At 37.7% G+C, this 13057-nt stretch overlaps 1 protein-coding gene across 2 annotated transcripts in view; it reads right to left on the bottom strand.

Annotated features, from left to right (window-relative positions):
* LOC150088464 (DNA mismatch repair protein Mlh3-like) overlaps window positions 1–13057 on the bottom strand; it is a 186186-nt gene that overhangs the window by 107148 nt on the left and 65981 nt on the right. The window contains exons 1-2 of one of the 2 annotated variants that reach the window (XM_090370783.1): window positions 12785–12987; window positions 786–947 (exon numbers count right to left, since the gene is read on the bottom strand). In XM_090370783.1, coding sequence (XP_090226909.1) covers window positions 786–947; window positions 12785–12938 — 316 coding nt within the window. In that variant the 5' untranslated portion in view covers window positions 12939–12987. Of the gene's footprint in view, window positions 1–785; window positions 948–12784; window positions 12988–13057 lie in introns of those variants that run through there. The other variant, XM_090370784.1, reaches the window with a different exon arrangement.

Below are 13057 nucleotides of genomic sequence, written 5' to 3'. Positions count from 1 at the left end.
ATTTAGGGAAGTAACTGTAGAAGCTACTAAGCTTTTCATATCAAAGAAATATCACACCAGGCTTAGATCTAAATGAATATCAGATAAATTGATGAGACTTGTGGTAGAGAAAAAAATGCATGGGATGCATATAAATTATCAGGTGATATAGAACGCTATGGCAGATATAAAATAGTCAATAATCAAGTCACAAAGGACATTAGGCAAGTTAAGGCAGATTATGAGAAGTCTCTGAGAAGATTAAAAGTAGAAGGAAGGGGTTCAATCACATTGTACACTTGATGTTGATGATTTAACTCTTGATGATCCTGCTCACGTTGCTGACAAACTAAATAGGTATTTTACATCTACATTCATTCATAGGGAGGAGAATGCCAGGAATTAATCAAAAGCTAACAGGGAACTAAACGATTTTGTAATAACTGAGAGAAATGTGAAATTATATTAATGGAGGCAGCAAAAAACAAACCCTTAGGGATGCTCCTTTTTTTGCTCCTACTTGTTTACCCTGTATAAAGAAACAATGACCTTACTAACAAAATTCAGGTATGTCATAATTAATTCACAACATATTGTCCCGAAAGTCCACCTGCACTGTTAATAAAACTTTGTGTCAGATTGTACAATTATTTCCAAGTCTTTTTCATTATCAATTAATTAAAGTTTGTTGTGTAAAGTCCGAGTGTGTGTGATAAAAACTGTTATAATCACACAATATACTTTACTCAGCAGACATTAACATAATAACATGAAATATGATAATGTTATAATGCTGAAATACTTACATATATCAAGTTCAACTTCTTTCCATTTCTTAGCATTTTCAACAAAATCATTTTCTTGCATCTGACGCTGCAGTTGGCATCCAAGTTGAGACACTTCTTTAAGCTGGTTCCCAATACGCTTACCATTTTTTAATTGCCAAAGGCAGGACTTTACTGAATATTCTGAAAGACCACATATGCTTTTAGATATTTAGATATACTTGATAAATTAAAATGCAAAAGTATGCATAATTAAATTTAATGTATACTGTACTAAATAACAGAAATCATACTAATCGGCATTTTAAGGAAAATTCTCTGGTCTTTTACTGATGACAAGCAATCTGATCTACATTTTTAATTGAAATTTTGAAAATTACTTTAAATTTCCTCTAACACATCGGCATTTTTTATGAAAAAAAAGATAATATTGGAGGATGGGCTTTTGGGGCTTTTTATATAAAAATACTGACAAAATATATACAAGCAGAAATATCAAAGGCTGAATCCTGTCAAGCATAGATGGTGGCCGTAAACTGGATTTCTTGGTTTCAAGTACAGACAGCTGAAAACTGGGTTAAACTTGTGCCTTTTTGACTTCATCAGGCAGCAGGTTTTGTTGGCTGCCTAAGAAAGTAGCATACAGTAGTAGCTGCAGTCAGCAATCATACCAACTCACATTCCACTCCCTCCCCCTCTGGTACCTTTTTTTTACACAACTTTAATATCTTGATGGAATCTTCCCCTGATTATCACTTTAACTACCTACATTTTCTGGGAAATAGTTTTCTGATGTATACTTTTCATACCAAAGAAATATCACACCAGGCTTAGATCTAAATGAATATCAGATAAATGTCACTCACAATTGTCTTATAATTTAGGTGTTTATCGTTTCCCAAAATATTGTTTACTACATTTTTAAAGTCAGTCCAAGTGTCTCTTTCAGTCTGGTCCAGGATGATTAAAATAGAGCAGTAGCAGCTTAAAGATTTGGAAATTTAGTGCACACATACTTGAAACAATTTCCTTTTTTTGTTCAGGACTTGGGACAAACATTTTTCATTAAACCCAGCTTTATATGCAAAGGCAGTAACAGTACTTTGTTTCAATTTATGGGGGGGTTAGAGGGGAACAGGTATCCTGTGTGTTATCAGACACTCAGCCTAAAACACTGATGGATCCAATATCTCTCTATTACAGAAGATTTAGGAGAAGTCCGGTTGGCCTGCCTCCCTAAAATCCACTCATTCACACCTTCTCGATGGTAAGCCCTGTTATGTCACTTAGGTGGCAACGAACGTGCAGAGTTGTTCTCTTCAAGACGCCTGGTCAGCGTGAAGAGGAAAAGACCAAACCCTCCAGCATATGAGAGCACAACAATACAAATGGCCCTCAGTCCCCAGCAGCTTTCACTCTCCCTCTTACGGCAGCGAGAGGATCAGAGTGGAAGCAGGGTGCTAAGAATCTCTGGGTACGACCAGGCTGCCATGCACGGAAACTGAACTTGGCCTGTTATAACGTACGATCATTCATTGGTGAAGACAGGATATTAAGAGCTGGAAAAGGAATTAGGAAATGTGAATTGGAATATCATCGGTTTGGCTGAAACAAGAAGAAGAAATGAATCACTTATAAGTTTATCAAGTGGAAATCTGCTGTACACCAATGGAAACAGCGAAAGGAGTGAAGGTGGAGTTGGGTTTCTGGTCCATAAAGATTTTAAAAACAACATTTTGGAATTCAAAAGTACATCACCAAGGGTGTCAAGACTAATACTCAAGATTTCTAAGAGGTACAAGCTAAAGATTATAATGATTTATGCACCAACATTGAGCCATGATGATGAAGAGGTTGAAGAAATGTACACCGAAATTGAGAGTCTTCTAGATGAGCAGAAAACCCACTACACTATTATTATGGGGGACTTCAATGCTAAGGTTGGAAAAAGGCAAAACAGCGCAGAAAGAGGAACTATAGGAAATTTTGGAATTGGTGAAAGAAATAAAAGAGCTGAAAGACTTGTGGAATTTGCAGAATTTCAAGGACTGTCAGTAATGAACACTTTTTTCAAGAAAAGGGTGAACAGAAAGTGGACATGGAAGAGTCCAAATGGATTAACAACTAATGAAATCGACTTCATCCTCACTAACAGAAGATATATTGTGAATGATGTTACCGTCCTGAATAAGGTAAACGTTGGAAGTGATCACAGAATGGTAAGATGTACACTTGATATAGATGTAGGAAAGGAAAGGAAAAAACTGACTCGAGTAAATAATACAAAGGTCTTTGAGATAACAGAAGAGGAGAAAAAGCAGTATGTACTGGAACTTAAGAACAAGTATGAGCTTCTGCAGACTGCTGAGGACCAAGATATCGACGAGGAATATTACAACTTTCTGAAAGTGATAAAGCCCAAGAAACCTCTAGAGAAACAGAAATCCAAAGTAGAAAAAATTAGTCAAGAAACACTTGTCATGATGAACTGAAGATGACAAATGAAGAGCAAGAAAAACACTGACAGGGAGAAAATTGAGTATACTGAGTTATGCAAAGCCATTAGAAAGAGACTTAGAGAGGACATAAGATTTAACACAAGAAAAGAAGAACAAGCATTAAGGGAAAACAAAGGATTTAAATCAGCAGCCATGAGCAGTAATACAGAAAGACAAATGATACTGAAACTGAAGAATAGCAATGGTGTACTTATAAACAGCAGAGAAGGCATAATTCAAATAGCAGAAGACTGCTATAGAGAATTATACAAGAAGCGAGGGAATGATACCAGCAGTGGGGAAGATGGATTGCAAAGTAGCAACACATACGACATACCCGATATTCTTCCTGATGAGGTAGAACATTCATTGAAGAAAATGAAGAATCGGAAAGCCCCGGGGGAAGATGGTTATTGTAGAGTTGTTAAAATTGGGAGGAAGAGACATAACACAAAAACTGGCAAGGCTCTTCACAAAGTGCATTAGAAAAGGTGTGACGCCTAAGCAGTGGAATAATGCAATCATAGTTTTGCTGCATAAGAAAGGAGATAAATCAGAAATTGGAAATTATAGACCAATTAGCTTGTTATCCCACATCTACAAGTTGTTCACAAGGGTCATTACTAACAGATCAGAAAGAATACTTGATGAGAATCAACCGAAAGAGCAAGCTGGCTTTAGGACAGGATTCTCAACTATGGATCACCTTCACGTAATATCACAGCTAATGGAGAAAGCAAATGAATATAAAACACCATTATGCCTGGCATTTGTGGATTATGAAAAGGCATTTGACTCCATACAGCATAAGGCAATGTTTCGGGCACTGGAAAGACAAGGCATAGATACCCCATATATTATGATTTTGAAGAAAATATATGAGAGTGCTACCTCCTTTATTAGACTAGACAAAGACAGTAGCAAATTTAAAATTGAGAAAGGAGTTCGACAAGGAGACACAATATCTCCGATGCTGTTTACTGCTGCCCTTGAGGAAGCTTTCAGAAGATTAGACTGGTTGCAGAAAGGAGTCAATGTGAACGGAGAGTACCTAAACCATTTACGATTTGCAGATGACATTGTGGTCATAAGCCACGATCCCAAAGAATTAGAGGAAAATCTTAATCAGTTATGCACAGTTAGTAAGGATTTTGGACTAAAGATGAATATGGCTAAAACAAAAGTAATGATGAACAAGTATGCGACAGAAAGGGATATAATAATTGAAGGAGCAGTAATTGAAAAGGTGGAGTCATATACTTATCTGGGACAAGTCATTAGCTGTAATAATGATAAATGGCTGGAAGTCAAGAGAAGAATAAATTTTGGATGGATAGCATTCAGGAAATATAGTCTCATACTGAAGAGCAATATCCCAGTTTGTCTGAAACGTAAAATAATGAATCAATGTATACTCCCCACCATGACTTATGCAAGTGAAACTTGGGCACTCACCAAAAGAATGGAAGAGACGCTGAGAACTACACAGCGAAGAATGGAATGAATTATATTGGGAATCAGACTGTTAGATAAGAAGAGAAACACATGGATTAGGCAGCAAACTCAAGTAAATGACATTCTTATCAAAACTAAAGAACTAAAATGGTCTTGGGCAGGACACATAGCTCGAAGACATGATGACAGATGGACTAAGAAAATAACAGAATGGTACCCAAGAGGAGCTAGAATAAAACCTGGAAGACAAAGGCGGAGATAGATGGATGAAATTCATGAGTTTTTGGGTAGTAAATGGATGGCCAGTGCTCAAAACAGAAGGAACTGGAAAGTTGCTGGAGAGGCCTTCATCCTGCAGTGGATTGAAAATGGCTGATGATGATGATGATGTTTCAATTTACTAGTGGCCCATCCTAAATCTCTCACAAGATCACTGAGTTCACTTTGCAGTTATCCAGAGTTATGAATTTCTCTTTCAGAATGGTTTATATCATCCTCTATATCAAAAATGTCAGATTCAGGATCTGATCGCATATGTTCAAGAACACCTGGTGGGGACTGTACTGGTAGTTTAGATCAATGGGATCCTGGTCGGTTGAAATAATGTTGTTGAGGTATATAATGCTCTGCTTTCTCTTCGTGTTATAATCTGTTACATTTGTGAAACAAAAGTAGCAGTCATTAATACGATCCCAAGGTTCCTCCATGATATGTATGGAGGAACCTTGGGATCGTATTAATGACTTGGGATCGTATTAAAGGCAAATGTCAAGGTTTTCCTTTTACCACATTTCAACAATCACAAGCCTTTCACACATGTATAGCAAACTTTATAGGATGCAACTTTTATCTTGATCACCTAATTTAATTCCAAAATATGTGGCATATAACATTTTTTGCAAATTATGTTATATCCTACCTTTGTTTTGTCACAACATAATTACTGCAAATGTAACAATTCTCCATCAATCATGAGCTGCCTTTGTCAGACAGAACAAAAATCACATTAGAGGCAGGTAAATATTAGTATGACTACACCAGAAAACAAGTGAATACAGAAGAAACACCTCACAGGTCTATGTAGTTACTGACATGCAGGTTCTGAAATGTCTGGGCAAGTTCAATGGAACTTGTGACTGACAAGTATATACTTGTCAGTCAATGGGACTAACTGAAATCTTGGATTATAAAAATTTTGATTCGAGAGAATCCACATATTAGTTGAAAAATTAAGCTCCTGGGAATGAAAAAGTTTTTTAAAAATTTTGCTGTTCCATTCAACTAACTGGCATATTAAATATTCTATAAATAGCTTTATAGTCCTAGTCATGTTCGTTAGAGTATTTTAAAATTTAGCTAGATTCTGAAAGTGACTATTTAATGTACATAGAACCTTTGTATCAGTGATTTGGTAAGAACATCATATCTCATAACTTTGTACTGTAGTCAGGCCCTGTTCGACAGAACCAGGCATGAGGCCCGGTTCTGTTGAACAGGGCCTTGCGCCTGGTTCTGTTGACTAGAGCCCCATGCACAAATGGTCTAAATAATAATATCATCTGCATCTTTTCCACATGTCTATTAATGCCATCTAAAAGTTACTTAAAGATGAACCTACCATCAAGTGTAAATGGAAGGGTTTTTGCTTTCATAAAGGAGACTGCAGTGGTCTCAGACAGTTTCTAAATTCTATAGAGTGGAACCAACTAATGTTACCAACAACAAGTTCTAAATGGGAAGCATTCAGGGAAATAATCATAGAAGCTACTAGGCTTTTCATACCAACTAAGAAATACTGTTCAGGCTTAGACCTAAATAGATGTCAGATGAACTATTGAGACATGTGACAGAGAAGAAAAATGCATGGGATACATATACATTATCACATGCTACAGAAACCTATGTTGGATATAAACTGACGCTATGCTGCTGAAACAGGATTTAGGAAGGTTGAGCAGATGGGCTGAGAGGTGGCAAATGAAGTTTAACATTGACAAATGTAAAGTACTACATATGGGAAACAGCAACCCCAGAGCAATGTATCAACTCTGTGGTACTACACTGACAGTGGTAGAGAATGAAAAGGACCTGGAAGTAATTGTGCAGGCAGATATGAAGTTCTCTGAGCAGTGCAGATGGGCTGCAAGAGTAGCTCATTGTGTCTTGTCAATGATATACAGGAATTTTTCTAGCAGGGATAAGGAGGTGATTATTCCCTTGTATAAGGCAATGGTCAGGCCACACTTTGAGTACTGTATACAGGTCTGGAGGCCTAATTTCAAGAAGGATGTAGAGCTGCTGGAACGAGTACAGAGAAGGGCAACAAGATTAGTGAATGGAACAAAGGGTTGCTCTTACAAAGAAAGGCTTAAGTTTTGCAAATTAAAGTGTCTGGATACTAGGCACCGGCGGTGATCTGATAGAGGAGTATAAAGCCTTGAATGGTTTGAGCATGCTCAATGCTGATGGGATTCTTCCTCTTACTCAGAATAATCACCTGAGAGGGCATAAATTCAAATTGAGGAAAGACAATTGTAGGATAGATGTGCGGAAGTTTGCCTTTAGCCAGCGGGTGGTTGATTGCTTGAACAAACTTCCATCTGTTGTTGTAGAAGTTGATAGCTGAAACAGATTCAAGGCAGAACTAGATAAACATTTGGAGTGAGTGGATGGGTGAAATGAGAAGGGTCTGCGTTTTTTTTTTTTTTGGCTGATGCTACATAAACTTGCTGTCTTGCATCATGTGCCCTGCTAATGCTAATATTTGCTGGTTTACCATTTTCTGTGGTTAAAAAGTCATATTATAATAGTTTCCATTTCAGTATGTATGACATATACATATATATACATACACTGCCATTTTCAAACTGTGATGTAATAAGCATGCTGCCATTTGCTTCACATGGCACTTGTGAATTTGATTCTTGTCCGTGTGGAATATCAATGAAAATGGAGACCCCACATTTTGTTTCCACGTGTGAATTGAATACTTTTCAAAAACATGAAATTCTCAATTCCTACTTCCTCTGAAAAAGGAGGAAGTAGGAATTTTTAATTTTCTTATAAAATTCAATTATGCATCACAAAATTTACAGATGCATTTTATCCAACAGCCTGACAATAAATGGAACTACACCTAATAAAATCTTATCTAAACGCACAGAAGACTTACACACATCAAGGTTTATAATCAAGCATTTCACAGCAAAAGAATTGTTTTCGTTTAAATCCATTTAATTATTGTATTTTTTTTTTTTTTTTTTTCAGCGATTATGTGGAAGGAAGCCCTCAAGCATTCACAGCACTGGCTAAAAAAAAAAAAAAATTTACAAGCCATCAGTTTGCTCACTGCTCATGTATCTACCTAGCTCAACTTCGAATTACTCCATACTGACAGCTTCAACCACCCATGGACGTAACATATTTTAATAATTAAAAACTTGCTGGTTAAAAGAAAACTTCATCTAATCCAGTCTAAACCTTCCCCCATCACACACCAGTAATTTGAATTTATGGCCCCTAGTGCTGGAATAACTTATAACAGTGAAAATTTTCCCTCATTCATTTTACGTTACCCCGTAAAAGCCCTTATACACTCCAATCAACTAGTCTTTAAGGTTTCTAGCTCTGCAGTCTACATATACTGGGAAACACCATTGCACAATATTCCACATCAAAGAAGATAAGGATCTCATCTTACTCCAAAGCCTGGTGGAATCCAACTGTACACATGGCCTTCCTGTTAAAGCAGCAGCTACACCAGATCTGGAAAAGAACTCAACAGACTTCCAACCGGATATCTTATTCAAGAGCACGAGCGCAATTTAACAGGGAGAAATCACGAGCAATAACAGCGCACCTGGGCACCCAACTTCAAAAAGGGAAAATCCCATACCACTTCAGGTCCCATAGCTTTCCTAGTCAGCTGGACCCAACTCAAGGGTTAGATCATATTACCAGATTCAATACGCGTGCAGATCAACTAAACTCTGTTTTATGTCCCGACAATGAATTACAACAAGACATCTTGCATTCCATCACCATCTCTACACACCAGCTGACAGCAGCGATAAACTCCCTTCCAGCGAAAACAACCATGGGGGGGGGGCAACAAAGTGCCACAATTCATGGTAAAATGCCTCAGTCCGTTCATCCTCCAACCGCTCAAGTCCATCTTCAACGGAATTCTAACAACAAGAAATTTTCCTAAAGCCTGGAATAGCTATCTTGTCAGACCACATCCAAAAGTTCGAAACCCCACTTTACCCAGGCACTTTCGGCCGATATCTAACTCCTCAATGCTCCTGAAAATCCTGGAAAAATCTATGCTGCCCACCTTAATGAATCAGATTCTTGGAACCTCCTTGCAACCATATGTAACATATTGTCTGCCTTTGAATAGAAAGAGGAACTCACAATCACGTACCTGGATACTGAAGCTGCTTTTGACGCCATCAATGTGTTGGCGCTCCTCCGCTTACTGGAAGACCACTATCTAATCCAAGGTAATATCCTCTGGTTCATAGCATCACTCCTCTATGATAGAGTACTACAAGTCGATGCCTATGCACAATCGCACAAGAAGGCAATTTCTGCTGGTGTTCCACAAGGAGGAGTCCTATCTGGCTTATTATTTACAGCCATCATTGCGCCTCTTGTCCGTAACAATGAGAAAATCATCACCTATGCAGATGATATAAAAATTCTAACGCGTATTGCTTCCAACAATCACCTTGAAGCTACAGCAAGCATTAATGATAGTCTCATCAACGTCGCCTCTTACCTCAAACAGTATGGACTCTTGATCAACCCACAAAAAACAAAACTAATGGTGTTCTCTCTCAGACCAACCCCTACAATATTAGCCCCAACACTCAATGGAACTGTAATATTTGCCACTCCTACACATACAAAGTTTGTGTAGGAGTGGCGGATTTGGGAATAGTATTTGACCCAAAACTCCAGTTTTAGGTCAAATACTCATGTAGACAAGCTCACTTCCAGAGCAGCCTCTCTCCGATGGCTAGCTAGCTAAACAACTAACTTATGTTAAGGAGCCGTGAGTAATTAAGAAATTCATCAGAACAGTAATCTACTCTCCACTCCTCTATGCTGCTGAAGTGTGGGCATCAAGCAGCTACTACTAAAACAAAGAAACCAATCCTCGCTGCAGAATTCTGGCTACTTAAATGGGCTAACTGGAAAGCTTGTCTCCCCACAGGACAGAACTACAGCCTTAGCTACCTCACTGGGGATGCAGCGACTGCCTGATATCATTGAAATACAACAACTGATAGCTACAGTTAAAATGATCACGGGTCAGATCTCAACACCATCCATTTGGGATTCGTGTTACTGGCGAATACCCAAGCCAGAACTTTAGTCAACCCCGATGCTCTGCTCGAGGAATCAGAGGCTTCATATCTCAGACCGCTTCCTCCCAAACCAAATGCTACCGGAAGTACAGCACCTTGACACTGACTTGCAGAGGTTTTGCAGCAATAAAACCTACAGGAAAGAAGTGTTAGCAGCTCACTCCAATCCCAGAATCGAATAAGAACAAGTTCGTGCGCCTTCCACACCATCTGCCAAGCTCTCCTGTGCCACGACAAAATTCGTTTGACAGAGAAGTAACCATTCATGTATATTATATATTTTTATTGTAAATGAGATATTTTTATTGTAAATTTTATTGTAAATATAACCATACGATGCCACTTGTAAATATAGTTAATACTGTGTAATGTGAGGAAGTGTAATGACATGTTTACATGTTACATTTTTAATTTTACAATGTGCATTATCCATTATATATCCTGATGTGAGCATTATCTATTATCTAATTATCTATTCTGATGTGAGCCCTTGGCCATTGGCCATGACGGGACAATTGCAACTTCACTTAAATCTATATATGTACATTGTATTCATTTAGTTGCAATAAAGATTTTCTCTCTCTATATTCAGTCTCTCCTCATATGGACACCCTTTCAAGAAATGATGTCTCTTTTTTTAAGTGTGGTCTGCATACCTGGACACAGTATTCCACATGTAGTCTCACAATTGGGATATGGCAGAGAGTGGTGATAAATGGGCACTGCTCTACATGGACTAATGTTATTAGCGGAGTCCCCCAGGGTTCAGTGCTGGGCACATTGTTGTTTTGTGCATTTATCAATGATATTGATGAAGGTATATCAGGCCTAATGTCCAAGTTTGCAGATGATACAAAGGTTGGCAGGATTGTTAATGACAGTAAAGACAGTATGCTACTGCAACAGGATCTAGAAAAGTTAGGCAGATGGGCTGAGAAGTGCCAACTGAAGTTTAACATTGACAAATGCAAAGTACTCCACATGGGTAGCAGTAATCCAAGAGAAACATACTAACTGTGTGGTACTACACTCAGGGAGGTGGAAAATGAAAAAGACCTGGGGGTAATTGTGCAGTCAGATATGAAGTTCTTTGAGCAGTGCAGATGGGCTGCCTAAGCTGTTGTTATGTTGTTATTTGGTTTTTAGGAGCATTAGCAACTAAGGCCATATTGCTCTGGGATATGCGGTGGTCATTCCCTGACCTTTCCACATCCTCCATATTTGGTGGTGACGGGCTCAAACCCCGGTCTAATTAAGAAGCGTGTGCTACGCACTGCTGCTCCTTCCCACCTGGTTACGGAGGCGGCTGGGCTGCCTAAGCAGGTCATGGAGTTTTGTCAATGATATATAGGAATTTTGCTAGCAGAGACAAGGTGATTATCTCTTTGTATAATGCAATGGTCAGGCCACACCTTGAGTACTGTCTACAGATCTGGAGGCCTCATTTTAGGAAGGATGTAGAGTTGCTAGAACGAGTACAGAGAAGGGGAACAAAAATTGGTGAGAGGAACAAAGGGATGCACTTACAAAGAAAGGCTTAAATTCTGCCAGTTGCAGCAGCTGGAGACTAGGCACCTGCAAGGTAATTTGATCGAGGTGTATAAGGCCTTCAATGGTTTTAGCAGGCTCAATGCTGATGGGATACTTCCACTTGCTAAGATTAAGAACATGAGGAGGCATAGATTCAAATTGAGGAAAGACAGTTGTAGAATAGATGTGTAGAAGTTTGCCTTTAGCCAGTGGGTAGTTGATTGCTGGAACAGACTTCGATCTGTTGTTGTGGAAGTTGATAGCTTAAATAAATTTAAGGCTGAACTAGACAAACATTTGGAGTGACCGGATGGGTGAAATGGGAGTGGTTTTTTTTTTTTTTTTTCGCTGATGCTGTATAAGCTTGCTTTCTTGCATCATATGCCTCAAAATGCTAATGCTAATTGCCTTATATGGTGGTAAAAGTTCATGCTGATTCAAGGTCACCAACAAAGCAAATACATGACTAAACTTTGCACCAATCTAACAACTAATTTGATATATTCTATTCTAATAGCTTACCACCCGTACTTATTATTATTAAACATTCATATGTTCACACACTGTACTTCTTTTAATAGGATTACATATAAATGGAAAGCGTACATATGTACTGTAGTGGTGTTTTTTTTTAACCCATTAGTGATGGAATGGCATAATGGTGTTATTACAATCCACCCCAATTTAAAATGATTCTGTCACAGGCAGTTATGAACATTAGTCATTTAATTTTTTTTTTTCCCTAATCAGTACAAATATAGATATAAATATTAGATACTGATGCTATGGAAGTCAGTACTTCCAAAATTTAATACCAATAACCTATGGGAAATATTTCACAAGGACCTTCTGGAACAAGATCAAGATTTCATTATCTAAACCCAAATCTTATTTTTTGATTTACACGTTTTTTAAGATGGACAAAGAATTACATTTAATTATATTATATACTGTAACTGGACTTATATCAATTCTAAATATAAATTATACATTTTACTATCAAAAATTATTAGAATATAACACATTATCAGTTTATTTTTTTAAAGATGTATTTTAAGAGGTATTTTTTTTTGTAACAGTATACAATTTCTGTTTGCATCATATTTATTGTATTCTATATCTAGAGACATTATAAAAATGTAAATAAATAAAAATTATCAACCTGCTGAATCTGAATTTAAGGTATCTGTATAACTCCAGAGATATTTATCTATTTTGTCATCTGTCATTTCAGGACATACATAACTTGAATTTCCACTAATTTTATTGATATATATCATCTGGCTTGTAATTGGATCTTTTGTAGGAAGCCACATCTCTTCTGAAGGCTTTAGATTTTTTCTAATGGTCCCGTTTTCATTATAAGTCTCTTTTTGTTGTACTGCATGCCTTTCCTCAGTCTCACACAACACTGAGTTTTCTTGGACTGCGCAAG

Source organism: Mastigoproctus giganteus, chromosome 3 (genome assembly GCF_048544385.1).
Source record: "Mastigoproctus giganteus isolate SK-2022 chromosome 3, ASM4854438v1, whole genome shotgun sequence".
In the NCBI taxonomy this organism is placed as follows: Eukaryota; Metazoa; Arthropoda; class Arachnida; order Uropygi; family Thelyphonidae; genus Mastigoproctus; species Mastigoproctus giganteus.
This window is presented reverse-complemented; position numbering and strand designations above follow the sequence as displayed.